This window comes from Coregonus lavaretus (assembly GCF_964263955.1).
Source record: "Coregonus lavaretus genome assembly, chromosome: 28".
NCBI lineage: Eukaryota > Metazoa > Chordata > Actinopteri > Salmoniformes > Salmonidae > Coregonus > Coregonus lavaretus.
The window spans coordinates 19,543,141-19,564,447 of NC_140015.1; the positions used below are offsets into that span (position 1 = coordinate 19,543,141).

At 42.1% G+C, this 21,307-nt stretch overlaps 1 protein-coding gene across 24 annotated transcripts in view; it reads right to left on the reverse strand.

Annotated features, from left to right (window-relative positions):
• LOC311104205 (nuclear factor 1 X-type-like) overlaps nt 1–21,307 on the reverse strand; it is a 107,625-nt gene that overhangs the window by 58,626 nt on the left and 27,692 nt on the right. For 3 of the 24 annotated variants that reach the window (XM_084145930.1, XM_084145913.1, XM_084145916.1), the window contains exon 1: nt 13,404–13,525. The exons of 20 other annotated variants lie outside the window; for them this stretch is intronic. In XM_084145930.1, the coding sequence (XP_084002056.1) occupies nt 13,404–13,406 (3 nt within the window). In that variant the 5' untranslated portion in view covers nt 13,407–13,525. Of the gene's footprint in view, nt 1–13,403; nt 13,562–21,307 lie in introns of those variants that run through there. One more of the 24 variants, XM_084145921.1, reaches the window with a different exon arrangement.

The window sequence follows — 21,307 nt, forward strand, 5'->3', positions numbered from 1 at the left end:
AAACAAAAAAAGGATATTGATACAGGGAGAACAAAGATGAGACACTATCTAGAAAACAAGACAATAACGGTTTGGGCCTTCATGAAAGAAAGGAGAGGTTTCCAGTATAGGGACCTAAGCATAGTATGCTATTTGTGTGGAGGTTAAGAATTTATAGAGGCTACCACTGGGCAACACTTTGTGGTTCACAGTCCTTAGATTTAGTTAAAACCATCCTATGAAGCACTACAGCAGATACAATTGAATCATACAAATATCCCACATTCCAAACTGTGATGTGGTTTTAAAGGTCCAATGCAGCCGTTTTTATCTCAATATTATATCATTTCTGGGGAACAATTAAGTACATTACTGTGATTGTTTTAAAATTAAAATTGTAAAAAAATTATCAAAAATTGCTTCTTAGCAAAGAGCAATTTCTCATGCAAGAATTGTGCAAAGACTGTCTGGGAGTGGTCTGAGTTGGGAGGGGAAAACTGAAAACTAGCTGTTATTGGCAGAGGTTTGGAACTGTCTTCCCACTGGGCACACACTGGATGAATCAACATTGCTGCCACACCATTTGAATGAAATTATGTTGAACCAACGTGGAATAGACGTTGAATTATTGGTCTATTAACTAATTTACCGCCTGGTGATGTCACCAGACAGGCCAAAACTCCATCCCACCAAAACAGGCTGAAATTTCTGGCTGTCTTTTCAAACAGCTCTCACACTTATCATTATTTTAACAATTTCACAGTATTATTCCACATAGTCTGGAAATATATATAACACACAGAAAAATCACACGTTTTGACTGCACTGGGCCTTTAAGGTGTACAACCTTTATTGTCAGCAGTGCTCTGTTTCAATGATGATCTCCTACCTACCCACATACAACAACAAATGAAGCCTCAGTAATTAGCTATATTTCTTTCCTACATATCTTCAGTATCTCCATCTCTTGTTTTGTTATTCAATAATCATTTATGTCAGCCAGCCACTGCTCCCAATGCATTTCTTTCTTTTGTAGCTGAATTTAGAAAACTGCAGCCTACCTCACCTCTCTATAAAAAATTAGCAATTTCACTGTTAAACTCATGGGTACACGGGTACACTAGCAATGGCTGCCAGTCCTGACTTGAATGAAAACTGCCATATATACAGTTGAAGTGGGAAGTTTACATACACCTTAGCCAAATACATTTAAACTCAGTTTTTCACAATTCCTGACATTTAATCCTAGTAAATATTCTCTGTCTTAGGTCAGTTAGGATCAGTACTTTATTTTAAGAATGTGAAATGTCAGAAGTTTACATACACTCACTTAGTATTTGGTAGCATTGCCTTTAAATTGTTTAACTTGGGTCAAACGTTTCGGGTAGCCTTCCACAAGCTTCCCACAATAAATTGGGTGAATTTTGGCCCATTCCTTCTGACAGAGCTGGTGTAACTGAGGTTTGTAGGCCTCCTTGCTCGCACACGCTTTTTCAGTTCTGCCCACACATTTTCTATAGGATTGAGGTCAGGGCTTTGTGATGGCCACTCCAATACCTTGACTTTGTTGTCCTTAAGCCATTTTGCCACAACTTTGGAAGTCTGCTTGGGGTCATTGTCCATTTGGAAGACCCATTTGCAATCCAGCTTTAACTTCCTGACTGATGTCTTGAGATGTTGCTTCAATATATCCACATAATTTTCCTTCCTCATGATGACATCTATTTTGTAAAGTGCATCAGTACCTCCTGCAGCAAAGCACCCCCACAGCATGATGCTGCCACCCCCGTGCTTCACGGTTGGGATGGTGTTCTTCGGCTTGCAAGCCTTCCCCTTTTTCCTCCAAACATAACAATGGTCATCATGGCCAAACAGTTCTATTTTTGTTTCATCAGACCAGAGGACATTTCTCCAAAAAGTACGATCTTTGTCCCCATGTGCAGTTGCAAACCGTAGTCTGGCTTGTTTATGGCGGTTTTGGAGCAGTGGCTTCTTCCTTGATGAGCGGCCTTTCAGGTTATGTGGATATAGGACTCATTTTAGGACTGGGTTTTACTGTGGATATAGATACTTCTGTAACTGTTTCCTCCAGCATCTTCACAAATCAAATCAAATTGTATTTGCCACATGCGCCGAATACAACAGGTGTAGACATTACCGTGAAATGCTTACTTACAGCCCTTAACCAACAATGCATTTATTTTTAATAAAAAAGTAAAATAAAACAACAACAACAACAAAAAGTGTTGAGAAAAAAAGAGCAGAAGTAAAATAAAATAACAGTAGGGAGGCTATATACACGGGGGTACCGGTGCAGAGTCAATGTGCGGGGGCACCGGCTAGTTGAGGTAGTTGAGGTAATATGTACATGTGGGTAGAGTTAAAGTGACTATGCATAAATAATTAACAGAGTAGCAGCAGCGTAAAAATATGGGGTGGGGGTGAGGGGGCAGTGCAAATAGTCCGGGTAGCCATGATTAGCTGTTCAGGAGTCTTATGGCTTGGGGGTAGAAGCTGTTGAGAAGCCTTTTGGACCTAGACTTGGTGCTCCGGTACCGCTTGCTGTGTATGACTAGGGTGGCTGGAGTCTTTGACAATTTTGAGGGCCTTCCTCTGACACCGCCTGGTATAGAGGTCCTGGATGGCAGGAAGCTTGGCCCCTGTGATGTACTGGGCCGTACGCACTACCCTCTGTAGTGCCTTGCGGTCAGAGGCCGAGCAGTTGCCATACCAGGCGGTGATGCAACCAGTCAGGATGCTCTCGATGGTGCAGCTGTATAACTTTTTGAGGATCTGAGGACCTGAGGGGGAATAGGCTTTGTCGTGCCCTCTTCACGACTGTCTTGGTGTGTTTGGACCATGATAGTTCGTTGGTGATGTGGACACCAAGGAACTTGAAGCTCTCAACCTGTTCCACTACAGCCCCGTCGATGAGAATGGGAGCGTGCTCAGTCCTCTTTTTTTTCCTGTAGTCCACAATCATCTCCTTTGTCTTGGTCACGTTGAGGGAGAGGTTGTTATCCTGGCACCACACAGCCAGGTCTCTGACCTCCTCCCTATAGGCTGTCTCATCATTGTCGGTGATCAGGCCTACCACTGTTGTGTCGTCGGCAAACTTAATGATGGTGTTGGAGTCGTGCCTGGCCATGCAGTCATGGGTGAACAGGGAGTACAGGAGGGGACTGAGCACGCACCACTGAGGGGCCCCCGTGTTGAGGATCAGCGTGGCAGATGTATTGTTACCTACCCTTACCACCAGGGGGTGGCCCGTCAGGAAGTCCAGGATCCAGTTGCAGAGGGAGGTGTTTAGTCCCAGGATCCTTAGCTTAGTGATGAGCTTTGAGGGCACTATGGTGTTGAACGCTGAGCTGTAGTCAATGAATAGCATTCTCACGTAGGTGTTCCTCTTGTCCAGGTGGGAAAGGGCAGTGTGGAGTGCAATAGAGATTGCATCATCTGTGGATCTGTTGGGGCGGTATGCAAATTGGAGTGGGTCTAGGGTTTCTGGGATAATGGTGTTGATGTGAGCCATGACCAGCCTTTCAAAGCACTTCATGGCTACAGACGTCAGTGCTACGGGTCGGTAGTCATTTAGGGAGGTTATCTTAGTGTCCTTGGGCACGGGGACTATGCTGGTCTGCTTGAAACATGTTGGTATTACAGACTCAGTCAGGGACATGTTGAAAATGTCAGTGAAGACACTTGCCAGTTGGTCAGCACATGCTCAGAGTACACGCCCATGTAATCCGTCTGGCCCTGCGGCCTTGTGAATGTTGACCTGCTTAAAAGTCTTACTCACATCGGCTACGGAGAGCGTGATCACATAGTCATCCGGAACATAAGTGGTTTAGCTCATCTGATAGGCTTGTGTCACTGGGCAGCTCGCAGCTGTGCTTCTCTTTGTAGTCTGTAATAGTTTTCAAGCCCTGCCACATCCGACGAGTGTCAGAGCCGGTGTAGTACGATTCAATCTTAGTCCTGTATTGACTCTTTGCCTGTTTGATGGTTCGTCGGAGGGCATAGCGGGATTTCTTATAAGCGTCCGGGTTAGAGTCCCGCTCCTTGAAAGCGGCAGCTCTACCCTTTAGCTCAGTGCGGATGTTGCCTGTAATCCATGGCTTCTGGTTGGGGTATGTACGTACGGTCACTGTGGGGACGACGTCATCGATGCACTTATTGATGAAGCCAGTGACTGATGTGGTGTACTCCTCAATGCTATCTGAAGAATCCCGGAACATGTTCCAGTCTGTGCTAGCAAAACAGTCCTGTAGCTTAGTATCTGCGTCATCTGACCACTTTTTTATTAACCGAGTCACTGGTGCTTCCTGCTTTAGTTTTTGCTTATAAGCAGGAATCAGGAGGATAGAGTTATGGTCAGATTTTCCAAATGGAGGGCGAGGGAGAGCATTGTGTGCGTCTCTGTGTGTGGAGTAAAGGTGGTCTAGAGTTTTTTTCCCTCTGGTTGCACATTTAACATGCTGGTAGAAATTAGGTAGAACGGATTTAAGTTTCCCTGCATTAAAGTCCCCGGCCACTAGGAGCGCTGCCTCTGGAAGAGCGTTTTCCTGTTATACAGCTCATTGAGTGCAATCTTAATGCCAGCATTGGTTTGTGGTGGTATATAGACAGCTATGAAAAATATAGATGAAAAGTCTCTTGGTAAATAGTGTGGTCTACAGTTTATCATAAGATACTCTACCTCAGGCGAGCAAAACCTCAAGACTTCCTTAGTATTTGATTTTGTGCACCAGCTGTTGTTTACAAATATACACAGACCGCCACCCCTTGTCTTACCGGAGTCAGCCGTTGTAGCGTATATCCCGTCAGCTGTATGTTGTCCATGTCGTCGTTCAGCCACGACTCGGTGAAACATAAGATATTACAGTTTTTAATGTCCCGTTGGTAGGATAACCGTAATCTTAGGTAATCTAATTTATTTTCAAATGATTGAATATTGGCTAATAGGATTGATGGAAGAGGCAGTTTACTCGCTCACCGTCGGATCCTTACAAGGCACCCCGACCTACGTCCACGATATCTCCGTCTCTTTCTCCTGCGAATGACGGGGATTTGGGCCTTGTCGGGTGTCTGTAGGATATCCTTCGCGTCCGACTCGTTGAAGAAAACATCTTCGTCCAATACGAGGTGAGTAATCGCTGTCCTGATATCTAGAAGCTCTTTTTGGTTATAAGAGATGATGGCAGAAACATTATGTACAGAATAAATTACAAATAACGCGAAAAAACACACATAATAGTACAATTGGTTAGAGGGCTGTAAAACGGCAGCCATCTTCTCCGGCGCCGTTCAAGGTCCTTTGCTGTTGTTCTGGGATTGATTTGCACTTTTCGCACCAAAGTACGTTCATCTCTAGGAGACAGAACACGTCTCCTTCCTGAGCGGTATGACGGCTGCGTGGTCCCATGGTGTTTATACGTGCATACTATTGTTTGTACAGATGAATGTGGTACCTTCAGGCATTTGGAAATTGCTCCCAAGGATGAACCAGACTTGTGGAGGTCTACCATTTTTTTTCTGAGGTCTTGGTTGATTTCTTTTGATTTTCCCATGATGTCAAGCAAAAAGGCACTGAGTTTGAAGGTAGGCCTTGAAATACATCCACAGGTACACCTCCAATTGACTCAAATGATGTACATTAGCCTATCAGAAGCTTCTAAAGCCATGACATCATTTTCTGGAATTTTCCAAGCTGTTTAAAGGCACAATCAACTTAGTGTATGTTAACTTCTGACCCACTGGAATTGTGATATAGTGAATTATAAGTGAAATAATCTGTCTGTAAACAATTGTTGGAAAAATTACTTGTGTCATGCACAAAGTAGATGTCCTAACCGACTTGCCAAAACTATAGTTTGTTAACAAGAAATTTGTGGAGTGGTTGAAAAATGAGTTTGAATGATTCCAACCTAAGTGTATGTAAACTTCCGACTTCAACTGTAAATTATATTTATATGGTTGGTTGTGGCTGTAGGTTTGCCTTTTGCAAATTTCAAAATACAATCGCAGGAAAAATGTACAGTTTGGAAAGCAAATACCTACTGCTGAAAAGAGAAGAGTATTCTGTCTGTAGAACCAATAGAAACCATTTTTTCTCAACAACTCCCATTTTTTTGCGACCAGCAGCACTATTTTTCATAGCTCATTTTGAGATAGGCTATTGCCACGACCATCACCGCGAGTAGCCTATGGCTTCATCTTCATCAATAGGTGAGTCAGTGTGCCACTGGAAATGTTATTAAGTAGCTTACTGTAGCCTATTATATATATATTTCCTTCTAATATTGTACAATATGTGTGTCACTTCATTGGCCTGGGCTATTGTTTGTTTGAATTCAAGACCAGATTGATTTCAGTTTGTCGGTGGCATTTGTGTGTTTGAAACTAACACAACACAAAAAACACATCACTGGTTAGAGGACAACCTGCAGAACACAGTCAGCTACATTTTGGAATGTTGTATTTTGATACGGGGATCACCAAAACATAAAGAGAAATGCAACAGTTTTGTCAATCATTCATTGATTATCACATTGAAATTAATTGCGCGAGAGGGGGGAGATGAGGTTGCACGCAGGGGTTGGAACAGGTTCAGGGACTAGAACCGCAAACCGGAAAATACATAAATGTTTTGAGGAACAGAATCAGAACCGCGAACGAAAGTGATCTATACTGTTCCAAAACAGAACTGTTATTGCATGGGAACTGGTTAATAACATTATTTTATGTTCCGGGCATTTTTTTCCAGTCCCACAAAAATTTCAACAAATCGCCTATGCAAAGCACCTGTCACTCAGAAACGTATTCCAGTGTCTGCCTGCCAGCTGAAAATCTTTGCCAGTGTGTGTGTAGGACCTTCCCCCTCCGAAGCATAGTCTAGCAGCCTACTGACATTGCAAGCGTGATTCAGAAATTAGGGAGGGAGATTTTTAATTAGAGAAGAATGGGCGGCAGGTAGCTTAGTGGTTCTAATCCCCGAGCCGACTAGGTGAAAAAATCTGTCGATGTGCTCTTGAGCAAGGCACTTAACCCTAATTGCTCCTGTAAATCGCTCTGGATAAGAGCGTCTGCTAAATGTAAAAATTTAACTTTTCACATTGGATTTATTAACTACAAAAAGGTAAGACGTTTTTATTCTGGTGCCGCTCTGCACACACAAGCTTGTTAGCTAGCTAGCGAGCTGGTCCAACATTAAGCCAACTTTCTGAAGTTCAAAGACATTCAAAGTTCCTCCATAGAAGCTGCTCCTCCATAGGTATAATTATGTGGGCCTAATTCAGATAATGCATGTTATAACAACAAGATGTCCAGCGCTTCAAGTCAAGCCTCCCCTCCACCCACTCTCACTCTCCCCACCTGCAAAATTTCAGTCGCATCTCCCGCCCTAGACTCATCTGTCCAATGCATGTAAATAGCTTGCCCGCTCCATAGCAAGCTGCTCTATTCGCACTGATTGGTGAAGTAATTTAATGCCGAGCTAAATGTAAAAAAATAAATGACGATTTCAGAGGTTTAAAAAGGAACAGAAAGGAACAAAATAAACCATTCATTTTTTGGAGTTCGAACCGGTTCAGAACTTTATTTTGCTGGTTGGAACAGTGGATCGGACCGCAAAAAATAATGGTTCTGTTCAGAATGAAACCATTGGAAAATAATTTTGGTTCCAACCTCTGGTCGCACGTCCTGTTAAAACTAACACAGCTAAAAAACCACACATAATCTGGGAATAATACGTACATCACTGGTTAGAGGACAATTTGTAGAAGACAGCTAGATAGGCCTACATTTTGAGTTGTTGCATTTTGATTCAAGAGGGTTGCCAACGTGGTAAGTGTAACGCAACACTTTTTTTGTTAATCACTTCCATCGATATCACGTTGAAATCAATATAATTGGGTCAAATGTTTGGGGTGTAGCGATGTTTACACGAACACTATTCAAAGGCCACACGGAAACATGGAATAACCTATACATGTTTGGTTCGATTGGAAGTTGTAGAAGGCTTAGCTATATTTTGCAATGGCAGATGTTGATTTCGTGAGGTTGCCATCATGAAAAAGGGAACAAAACACTTTTTCTGTTAGTAAACTTCAACGAATCACGACCCTCCATAGGATATCAACAGTGACAACGATTGGCTGATATTTAAGTGATAGTTTGACTGTCAAATCAGTGTATTGGTGTGTGGCCAGTGACTTTTATAGAAAGACTGCCCTGAATTTTCGGTGCCATTTGAGAAAGAAAATGATAGAGCAGCGTTCTAAGTCCTGCGGCCCTAGTGCATACAAAATCAACAGTACAAAACCAAAGATATTGATCTGTTTTATGCAATTGATGTTGTGTCATCGTGTTGACTATAAACTGTTCTACTAACATCACCAATCTGAGGTAAAAAGGATGTGTAATTCCCCCCAATTCCATGTGGTCAAAACGTCAGTTTGTGTAATGTTGTAACACATACTGTCCACATCATGGAAAGTAGCGTAATATACATTAATTAGATATGGCAAAGTAATTCAATATCTTAATTTAACAGATAGGCAAAATAATTCAATATCTTAATTTAACAGTCTATGGATATCAATAGTTGTATTTTTTTTTAAGCGAAATATGTTATCATACAGACATTTTCGTTCATTGACATGATTGGCCTACATTTATTTACTCACTCAAAAAAATTATAAATGGCTCCTCTCTAGGCTACCTGCTGAATTGCTTGAGCTAGCCCTGCCATTTGTATCGCTATTTTCACCAACATGCGGTCTTGCATTTTGGCACTGCGGGAAGAATTTCCCTCTTCCAATTTGGAATGAAATGTAGGCCTACATTTATTTCCTCCAACCAGTGTCTCAAATGGTTACCTTTGTGTCTCTCGTCTCATTTATTTGCCTTCATTTTCAACAACATGTCTGGACTGAAAGGGTGCAGAAACATGCTGCGCTCACGCTCTCATCCAACGAAGACTTGACCCGACCTGCACCTGTTGCTCGTGACTGTTCGTAAAAGACCGCGAAAAACACTAGGCCTACAGACCAGCCAGTGCGAACTCCAACTAACAACACCACGATGCTTTGTGTTACTACAAGCTGACAGCCCATGCTATGATGTAAGCCAAATGCCACTATAGTGATTTCACAGATTCACAGTAGACAACATTTCAAAATATGATGAACTAGCCTATTGAAAAACATTTCAAACTCCGTAAAAGTAGTGAAGTTAAGACTTCGGCCAAGACAATTAAACATGCTGCCACTGTTTTTCCTCATGCGGCACTTACAATATTAATGCTTAAAGAGTGAAGACATCATCGTTGGAGTCTGCCAAGAGGACGATGGAAATGAAGGAGCTGGAAAGACTGGTTGGCATTCCAGCAAGCGAGCCATTTGTGCCACTTTGTCACGTCAGTAAAATCCAGTTTCAATTAATAATAGCAGAATAAACCCAAGCACCTACAAATAAATGCAGCTAAAAATCCAAACTGGCAGGCTAAAATCTACTCAATTTTACAATACAATTCGTTGTATAATATGTATAGGCCTAGGCCTTGCCTAGGCTGTATAGAAAGTGATTAATTAACGGATGGAAAATCTCTTGAATGGCCAAACTCATTAGTAAATTATCTTTACCCCTGTAATTGTTGGGAATAGTGCATGCAAATACTTCAGTGTGCTTATAGGCCAGTTGAAATGCGTTTATTTATATATATATATATTTAGGCCTATTCAAAAACATGACATAAAACATGTTAATCAATAGCATAAACAGCAAATGTATCCCATTAACCTACTGAAATCCTTTAGTTCCAAGTTGTGCGAATATAATATTTTAGCGTAGAGGCGAATAGTAATAATTATAAAAATAATTGGTCATTTAGCAGACGCTCTTATCCAGAGCGACTTACAGGAGCAATTAGGGTTAAGTGCCTTGCTCAAGGGCACATCGACAGATGTTTCACCTAGTGGGCTCGGGGATTAGAACCAGCGACCTTTCGGTTACTGGCACAATGCTCTTAACCACTAAGCTACCTGCCGCCCATGGCGCTTGTTATAGGCAACTCTACCTGTGGTGCCCCATACAAGTTAAACGTGCAACTTATGCAAAAATAAAGTGTATTAAATTAAACAATGTGTAGTATATTAACAGAACAGAAAATGTTCAACGTGACTACATCCATGGAGAAACACTTATGGCCTTTTATTTCTCGATTATTTTCGCGTCTGGATGACAGAAGGAGACCTGGCAAGTGCAAATTAACTCTTTCAGTGGCATTTTCACAGAAGGTCTACACAAGGCTATATGCAAAATCAGGAAAACTGTGAACTCAGGATTAGATAAATTAGACTGCTGTATAAATTAGGGTACATCTTTTAAATACAAAAAACATATGCCTAGTTTTATTTCAGACAGAATATAGGCTTTCTACATGGATTGGCAGTTTCTATGCTGTTTTAGTTAGGTCAGGACTATGTGTCAGTTTTTCAAATTTCTTGTCTATTTTTTTTCATACATCAGTGGGCCTACTTTGGATAAGTGTTCCAAAGTTTAATCCAGAAAGTTGTTGCAAAGTTTGTTACTTGTACATTTAACTTATTTTGAGGAACGCCAGCACCTGTTTGCTACTGGTCACTTTAATAATGGAACACTGGTCACTTTAATAATGTTTACATACTGTTTTACTCATTTCATATGTATATACTGTATTCTACTGTATTCTAGCCAATGCCACTCCGATATTGCTGGTCCTAATATTTATATATTTCTTAATTCCATTCTTTTACTTTTAGATTTGTGTGTATTGTGAATTGTTAGATAATACTGCACTGTTGGAGCTAGGAACACCCGCAATAATTTCTGCTAAATATGTGTATGCGACCAATAACATTTGATTTGATTTGTTTTTGATAAGGAAATTCATAAGTATAAATGCTTAGGAAATGTATAAAAAAAATGTCTAGGCTAAGTGTGCAACTTTCGTTGATATGAAAATATTCAGCAAATTCACTGGCAGAGAAAAACCTTTAGGTTTAGGGAGATATGGAGGTGTGAAAACATTGGTTGTAAAATAATTAAAAGAGTCCTTATGTTTTCAACAAATATTTTCGATTTTGATTGCATCATACAGTGGGAAACTGAAAAGATATAGGCTAATAATCGAAAAACCAACAACCACCTTTAAAATCCCAGAATTTGTTCCTTTATAGCCTAACTAAAACATTTGACCAATTGATTTTTAATTGATCAAATTTATACTCATATCACTTTTCAACATCTAAACCTTTTTTTTCGTTGTTACCTTCAAATCCGCAATTTTGAATGAGTTAAGCATAATCTGTGGTGACAAAATATTAACAATAACAGAACTTCAATAAAAATGTAAGTGAAGCCTACACCAAGACAGCAATGAAACGTTCTATGAAAACGAATGGGCAGTGCACACAGCACAACGTTTAGTCAACTACAGTAAAATAAACCTTTGCTAATTTACACGCTTGACAACCATCCATTTTTCTTTTAAAACATTTAGTAGGCCTACTTGGATGCCATTTGTGTGCCAAGGATACTACATAAGGGGTTTTATTCGTTGGCTTTAGGGAAACATGTACAGCGATGTCAGGGGGTGATTTGTTCCACTGAGCGTGCGAGTCCCTGTACACAGAGCAGAGGTGAGCACAAAAAGTTTGGAGCGTAGCCTATTCTCTAACTTTGGGAACAGACGAGTGGTGTCATTGTCATTATTTGCTGGATACCTATATGGTGAATCATCCACTTGACACATAAAGTTTGTTTTTCTCTCACAACGTGAGAGTGGTGTGGAGAGATCTCCAATGAATACCTCTGCTACTTTAGATATGGCCATTAGCAGAGTAGACGACGGGGAGGGTCTATACATTTAAAGCATTTACAGAAGGGGCAGGTAGCCTATCAGTGATCCTGCGTTAGCGACATGTGAATAATACAAATTCATAAAGGTAATCAAACAATGAAATTATACAGTGTATCTGTGTTTCCAATAGCAATATATTGGACTCATTATCCCATATTTTAAATGGACACTTGACTAAGGTCAAGGCCAAATAAGATATGCGGTGGCTCATACTTCAGGCAGGCCCATCCCACTAGGCACAGACATCAATCCGTTCAATGTCTAGTTTTAAAATAAAATTTGGTTGAATATGTGAATTCACTATTAAATCAACAAAAACTATAGGTTAAAAGTTGGGTTAAAAAAATACGAAATTCCCTTACGTTGATTAGTTTTTGGAAATCCAATCAGTTTTCCACGTTGATTCAACATCATCACATTGAACTAATAATTTTATTGAAATGACGTGGAAACAACGTTGATTCAACCAGATTTTGCCCAGTGGGATAGGTCTATTTAGTAGATTAAAGGAAATCGACTGCAATCTCTATAAAACATAGTGGTAAAAATGCAATCATCAACCTTCTGTTACTGTGGTCTATGCAATAATTTCACAATAGCCTTGCTTAAAATGAATAGGCTCTCCAAGGAGAATTGTGTCTGACAAGGGAGTGTCAGACCTTAAAATACGGCCCAATATGCATTTTTTATATGACATTTCTAAATAATTTTCACAAATGTAGAATTCAACTGAATACATGGACAACATTAGGCTATAGGTCTATATTCTGATAATAGATGCATTACAGTATTACAAATATTTTACAATGGAATATAATTTTCTAGGATCAAGGATGATGCATAAAAATGTCTCAGAAATGTTTTTGGCAAATAGAACAATCTGAAACATTTCTGACCATACAAACAACATTTAGTCTTCTGTCAGACAACCAGACAACCCATTAACCACGGTAGAAAGATACCTGAGCAGCACAGGCTTCATTCTCATCTCATTAGACCAATTATGCCACGGTCTGTCTGGATAACCTGAGAGCCTGTCTCTTCATTAGAGAGATGTGGGCCTGGTGTGACTCACTGCTGTCCTCCCCTGACCAGCTGAGTGTCCCTGACCCTAGATGCTGGCAGACCCTGACCCTGCTGGGCCACACAGAGGAGAGGAGGTGGGGCGGGCGGCAGTGGAGGCTTAGTCAGCCAGGGCCAGGCAGGCACATGCAGCAGCTCCTGGGTGAGTGAGAGACACATGGCTGCAGGGGGGTGCCATGCCAGCCCAGGCACGTAGGCATGCCAGTGTGCTAACACACCATCACTTCAGGGATATCCAAATGATATGCACAGACTCATGCAAATATGTACATGTAACATAAGTAGTAAGTAAGTAAGCCTTGTCAGAGCCAGAATGGCCCATAGGGCCGTTACGTACATGTAACATATAGATTCCTAAACGACCAACACATCCACAGACATGAACGTCATATACACAAAGTGGCATATACACTCAAGTTACCATTCATACAGGCTTTACCATTCACAGAGGGTAGCAGGTGTGTGTCCTTGCCTGGCTTCTGCCACTGGTAAGCGTGTCAGTCTGGTCTGCCCCTTCCCCTGTTGGCATGACCTCCTTGGGTTCAGTCTCTACACGGCTCTGAGGGTGCAGGTGAGTCAGGGACAAAGGCTGCATGTGCCAACACTGGCACACTGACGTCAGTCAGCACGTTCTCCTACGCATCCACACCCCTACTTTCCTATTGATCTCCTCTGAAGGCCTGTCAATCCTCTGTTTAAAACATGAATCTCTGTAAATACCGGTGCCATCCATTCACCTTCCAATGCCTCACTATCAGTTACTGCATTTGTGTTATAATGTATTTCTGTCGGGATTGAGGACATAGGCTAGAGCTCTACTGAGCCCCCCATTTACCTCCAGTGTTTTTCATTGTGATTAGTGCAGGATACAGTGTGAGTACAGTGCCAGCCTGGTAACTCTCCATTGTAATCAGCGTAATCATTTCTGTTAATCATTAAAACCAGAAAGATAAGGAGAGTGAAAATTCAACTTAAAGGGAAAAAAGCACAACCCTCCCCACAATCTTACTCTCTCTGTGGGCAAGCAAGTGATGTGTAAAGATCTTTGAAGCGCAGCGCTAGCATTCGTTGTAATTATCTCAGTTTACAAATCAGCGCATTACTATGTGTGAAAAATCTGCAAGCAATTTGTGGTGGCTGCATGCTCACAGGCCCGGGGTTGGCCGGAGAGCCATCAGAGGGAGGCACACACGGCACATTCCAGCCCCACACAGGGTCGTCACCTCACAGCCACGCCACGCCGCTGCTGGGGCTATAGTAGTACCACCACCTCTCCTCTCCCCAGCCCACTCCACAGTACCACTGACATCTATATCACACTGCACTACCACATAGTTGACTGGAGTACTCATGAAGCGGTGTTAGATATCGAGGTCTGGTCCCAATAGACTCCCCAGAAGATTTATCTAGAGCTTTAAAGAACAAATCAAGCCAAGGATCATTAAGCAAACAGCCCCGGCCTGAATTAACATTAAAACGTTTTGGTGTGCCATATCAAGACCTGCAACCTTTCTGAAAACATTGAGATCCAGGTGAACCCAATGATCTACATTTACATTTACATTTTAGTCATTTAGCAGACGCTCTTATCCAGAGCGACTTACAGTTAGTGAATACATTTTTTTATTTTTATACTGGCCCCCCGTGGGAATCGAACCCACAACCCTGGCGTTGCAAACGCCATGCTCTATCAACTGAGCTATATCCCTGCCGGCCATTCCCTCCCCTCCCCTACCCTACCCTGGACGACGCTGGGCCAATTGTGCGCCGCCCATGAGTCTCCCGGTCGCGGCCGGCTGCGACAGAGCCTGTAATAGTGTAAAGAGATATCAAATTAATATTATTCTGCCTCTAGTTATAACACAGGCTGAAACTTGTTCGTGTTCCTGAGAAACGATGGGATATTATTGATAGGGTGTGCAGGAAGATATTCCAAAATATTTGACTCAACATTAGAGCAAATTTAGCAATACATGAGTATGTTTACATAGAGAACAATACTGATGATGACTAATGATGTCATACTAGTGCGTAGGCCCTTTAAAACAGGTGAGACACCTACTGTACCGAGGACATGGCATATCACCACCAGGTCTGGCTTTATGACGGGGGCAATAGTAGCACTTGAGGCTTCCACTTGAACCTCATCACATGCCCTCTCCCCTCCTCTCCCGTCCCTCCTCTTCCTCCCAGCCCCACGCCGCTGTCTAGAAAGAATGTTCTGTTGAATTGGGAAACCACCGCCCTGCTTTCAGTGACGGTGCTGGCGGCTCGCCGTGCTGTGACAGGCTGGCTGACTCTGCACCAAACAACATGTTTATCTCCTCAGAGAGCCGTCAATGGGCGCAGCTACCCAGCCGCTGTCGACCTCCATTAAGAAACACTGAACCTCTGGAGGACATGATTACACTAAAGGAAGGACTGTTTAGCAATCAGTTCTGGAGTTGTGAATTGAAATTGAAGTGTATTCATCACAGAAAATAATGGCCACAATTCCATTCACCAATTAATCTCCTTAAACCTTGGTAACAATCCTTCAAACGATGGTCTACGAGGCTAAAATATATGGCTAATGACGATTTACTTGGCATCTCACTGAATATGTCCTTCACAAGAAGCAATGTTGTTTTCAAAGATCGAAAGTTTTCTTTGACATGATAGGGTCTGATTTAATTCATAGCACATTGCCTAGTCTGTTATCTCTATTCACGTAGTTGGGAGAACTTTGATTTTTATGAGCATTGTGACTCATTCCTGAGCTCAGAGATCTCAACAACGTGCCACAGTCTAAAAAGAACCCACTGCATGTCCTTTTGATTCAGAATTTCAACACTACATGAAAATAGGGATCTCACGTTCATGTGTTAACTTGCTGCTTAACTAAGCTGAAAGGCTTTATTCCACTTTCAAACAGTGCAGAATAAGAAATCAAATGGATGTCTAGTAATTAAAAAACGCATCATCACAGTCTTCGTCGTAACCACAGGCTTTATGGGTAACAAGCTAGTCATACCCAGGGCCAGAAATAACAAGCCCATGCTAGATAATCGTCCCTTTCACTCTCTACTACTATGACATCATCAGCAGTGTGGCCAGTGCGGCTGCAGCATTGTGATTGAGCCAGACCCATGGAGTGTTGTCTGTGGGGGCGGAGCTCACTTTGGACTGGGCGTGTTTTGATTGGAGGGCAGGGAGAGGCCACCAGCAAATGGCTCGGTCCCCTTGTCCGTTTTGTGGTCCATTTGTTTTGAGGATATATCTTTGCCTATGCAGTAAATTAGCATTTAGTATTGCATTGGCAAGGTATCGGTAAGGCAGTAGAACTGTCTGGACCAGGGTCTGCTGTGAACCCATGGAGGATAATACAGGTTACTAATGTGCTTCAGGGTTAGGAAGAGTTAGCATTTTACAAGCCACTCTAAATTGCAAGATGTACTGATTACATATAAATATAGACTGAGAAACATGTGAGGAGAAAATCATGGCCTGCACAAAAAACTCACACATGCACACACAGGGAAGCACAATACTCTTGCAGAGTGTTGAACGCTTTGCAATCAAAGAAATAAAGGGGCAATCTAGCACACAATCAAACTAGAGATTTACCCAGCTCTCCTGCCAACAGCCAGCACCCTCCTCTTTCTGAACAAGGGATGCACTATTGACTAAATTTCCCCCCTCTCGCTCCCTCTCTCTCTGTCTTTCTCCATCTCTCATTTTTTTCTCTCTCTTCAGTCTTCCCTCTGCCAGTCGGCGAGGCATGATGCCAACCCTTTCCACAGCCGGGCACACTGCCCTGTCCTTTATGCAAATGCTTTGCCGCCATCCCAAACTCACAACCCCCACTGTCTCACCCTCCATGTCTGTGCCATGTCAGTATGAAAATGTATGCTTTGGATAAGAGCGTCTGTTAAATGACTAAAAATGTAAATGTAAAATTGTGCCCTTCTCTCCCCCTCTGTCTCCATCTCGCTACCATTCACTCTCACATGAGGAAACCGAGAACCAGCAATTAGACTTTAGCTTCTGAGTCCTCCATGAGGCCTGCTGATCTGCAGTCAGTCACACCTGCACGGTTCTTGAGTAAGGCCAAAACACCCTGTACTTTGCTTTACTACCGCTGAGGGCAAATTACACAAATGGGGGTATATTTAATAGAGGTGCGGCTCATGGACACTCCTGTAGGTATGTCTGTAATAGGCCTGATAAAGGACTGCCTCGGCTGGCAGATGTGCTGCTAAGTCAGAGAAAGAGAGAAAGAGAAAGTGTGTGTGTGTGTGAGAGAGAGAGCGTCAGAGAGAGAGTCAGAGAGAGAGTCAGAGAGAGAGAGAGAGAGAGAGAGAGAGCGAGAGAGAGAGAGTGAGAGAGACAGAGAGAGAGCGAGAGAGAGAGAGCGAGAGAGAGGGAGAGGGGTTAAAAGGGAGAAGAGAGACAGAGGGAAGAGATTAAAATGAATCCTGTGATGATATTAAATAGAGCCGCTTCACATAACCCACAGGTATCATTATCTAGCAGCCATTGACGTGATAATGACTCAATTCCCTTTCATCATCCAGGGGAAAGTATGGAAGGTATTTTAATAGACAAGACAGGTACTTGTTTGTTTCTTGTTTCATAGATGTAAAACAATTACTAAAATAATGTTCTCTTTGAGTTTCAAGAAAGTGCATTAATGCGATTAACATTCAAGCATAATGTCTATATATCTGAAATAAAAATGATCACTTTGTAATAATAGTATTATTGTCATCATTGTTGTTGTTGCGGTGAACCAAACATGAGATTAGAACCACAGACGTGCTTCATGGTTAGTCCCAGTGACAGACTGGTAGACAGAGAGGGTTAATCAACCAGTAGAGAGACTGAAGGACGAGCCTCCTTCATGTCAGCCAAGTTAAGCTTCCTCTGCTGCCGTCCCCTCTAGGGCGGAAAGGCGTTGAGGAGGCCGACAATGAGGGCCGGGGTCCACACAGCACAGGAAAGCAACTCTGGCTAACACAAACTCTCACAGAGACACACCACTGTCTTGTCTCCTTGTGTGGCCTGTTCATACAGTAGGTCTATATGGACATACTGTATAGGCGCTCACTGTCTCAGTGCATACCCCTTATATTTACATGAACCAACTGACAACAAAGAAAACTTAAATGAAAAATCTAATGTTACTAAACTGAATTTGTGTGGGGCTGAACTAATATACAGATGAATTGTATTCATGCCAATGTCAACAAAATAAATCCTCATAAAGTCTTCTGGTGAATGAATGTGAAGATGATTACTCATTTATTCTGTGTTTATAAGCCTGTGCCACATAATAGAAGGAAAAGCCCCAGATAACCAAATGCAGAGACTTCTTTAAGCAGACTGAGTTAGTAATAAACATTGAGAAAAAAAGGCTATCCAATGGTAAACTTGCCTTGTTTCATACAATGGCAGCTCCTGAGTCTGCATAAACAAATAAATAAAACAAATGAAATAGGAGGTGGTTGATGTTCTGGGGGGTGAGAGACATGAACACTGTTTTCCTGTTGGTAAACGCTACTGCCCACATCCCTTTCCCTTCTTCCTGTAGAGACTTCCTTGTGTTCAATTACTGTCATAAAGTTTCAGCAACCTTCCAGTGCTAGTAAATGATGGATGTGATGAAAGACAAAGAGGGAACAATGTTATTTGTTTTGCCCTAGCTTGCTCTGCAGAAAAGTTGCACCTGAAAGACACATTTCAGTTCTGGGTGCCTTTACAGTGTCTGTCTGCCCGTATCAACAAGAGCATGATAACAGTGATATCCTGATCAATCTCCAGCTCAAACACATTATGGGCAGAGGACAAGAGGTCTGATATGTTAAAATGACCCCAATCAAAACCCCAACTCATTTTACTAGGCGTAGTACAGAAAGTCCTCCTCATTCTCAATATCAGCTGATCATAAGAGATTATGGAGCAGACTCCAAATAAAAAAAGCTTTTATACTCCAATATCAAGATAGTTTGTAATTAAACTATCAAACTAAACCCAATCCTAGACCAATGAAAAACAGACCGTCTGTGTGGTGGAGGGAAATGAATGAGGCCTTTTCTTTAAGAGTGGAGATCAGAGCTCCTAACTCTGGGATTTTGTGCTGTTGCCTTTCTCCCCCAGGAGGGAGTAATTAGGTTATGGAAGACAACTGCAGCATTGTTTTAACAGTGGAGGGATTGTACCGGCCAAAGTCCCACCATCGAAATGCTTCTTTCTCTCTCTCACAACAAAAAATGTCAAATGTATTCGGAGGATGCAGACATCTTTTTGGGGGCTGTTTTTGGTTGGAGTTGGGTTGGGTTCTGTCTCTTTGTGCAGAGCCACCGTTAGGGAGGGTATCCCATGTATCCCATGTATCCACTGACTTGGCAACAGAAATAGTTCCTAACTACTGTAATATGGTTATGATGCGTTCACATTCCTTCCAGTCCCCTAGGAAATACAATGCGCCTATATCGTCTGTTTTAATCACACTCCGCTTCCAAGGAAAGTAAGAGCAGAATACAACCAGCCATGGCTATAAAGACTCTTTCTCAAATATACATAGGGCTCAGTTACAGTAAATACGCACCGTGTTGATTGATGGGGGAAAAAATGGAACAAATCACATTAGTTAAAAGTACGGCTTGGAGCACTAACCGACCTACTGTATTGCCCAAACACAGACTCTCTTCTCCTTGATTGTTTTTATTTTGAGCAGTTGCTGCTGCACATTTTTTAGATTTTAAAGAGGAATGGATGCACATTTCCCTTGAATGCTCATTGAAACATATACATGAATCACTCAGGCTCAAACATGTTCTATGCACATGTAACAGCGTTAAAAGTACATGCCGTAAGCTCACTCCACAGCTAGCTTGAAAAGTCACAGAAGGAGCCATCAAATCGGTACCTTATCAGTGGCTCAACCCGTTGGAACGTTGTCAAGGAGGGCAGTCACGTGTGTTGCGAAGCAGAGGATCGCTGGTTCGAGCCCAGTATGGGGCAGTCAGACAGTGGAGGAAGCTAAGCTGACCCCCGTTACACAGCCAAACATACACACAGCTAACTCAAGCAAATCCTACCGAATAGATAAACTACAGACATGTCTTTTGGCAAGGAGCTCTTCCATCTAGTCTTTAAGATGATGACCATAAAACGATAACTTAAAACCCCACTATAATGTACACCTCTGCACCCACCTAAGCCATTCCTACTCACATTCATCATACATTTCAGTAGCATGACTGGGACATACAGGGAATTGTGGTCCGCACAAGAGTCCTAACTCCAAGTCGGGAACTATCCTTATTTGGGTAATGGAAAAGACATGACATGACAAAGGAAAATGAACGTGTAGGGATTTGATGTAGATATTCAACACCATTGGATGGTCCATCATGTCTAGACTTGACAGTCCCCATAACATGCCGCAGATGGCAAAAAGTAACTTAACTGATGACGATAATGATATGTGTTTGGGTTTTACAAGGTTATTCTCAAGACATCATTTGAAAAGACTAACATAAACTTGACACTTTAGACAGGGGTTGTAGTTTTTTCCTCACTCTCTTTTCAACAAAGCAGTAAAAACTGAGACTACAAAGACAAGAGCACATTGTTTCTCCATTCAGATTGTAAGTGGTCACATGAGAAAGTGCTTTAAAAGAAATGATACCTAAAGGATAACTTTGCCACATAGATGAGTAGCAGGCAGCAGCTATTTGTGTTTGACTACCACCAAGAGTTCTACCCTGCTCTCCACACTACTCTCAGTATGGCCTGCAGCCTACAGCCACAGCCAGCAGAATCTCAGGACACACACACACACCCAACCTTTCTGTGTTTGCTCACAGCTTCTAGTCCTCCTCAGAGTTCATGTAAGGTAAAAATATATTATATTATGCGTATAGATTTTCCACCGCTGGCCAGGGCCCAACTTCCTGCTCTGAGGAGAGAGCTGCAGTGCTTTGTTCCCGGGGCGACAACGATTCTTCGCTGGACCGGGTGGCCATACAGCACAGACAGTGAGACAGAGAGACAGACAGAGAGAGACAGAGAGAAAAAAGTAAGAAAGAAAGAAAGAAAGAAAGAAAGAAAGAAAGAAAGAAAGAAAGAAAGAAAGAAAGAAAGAAAGAAAGAAAGAAAGAAAGAAAGAAAGAAAGAAAGAAAGAAAAATAACTGAGAAACTGAGAGACCTACAGATGTGCAGCCATGCCAGCCTACTGATATTGTTGTTTATGGTCCCCCGTCTCTCTAACTTCAAATCCTCCTTTTACCTTGTGTTTTTTTTTACAGCTCTTGAAATAAGGTCACAATCGCTTATGTTACTGTTTGACTTGAGGG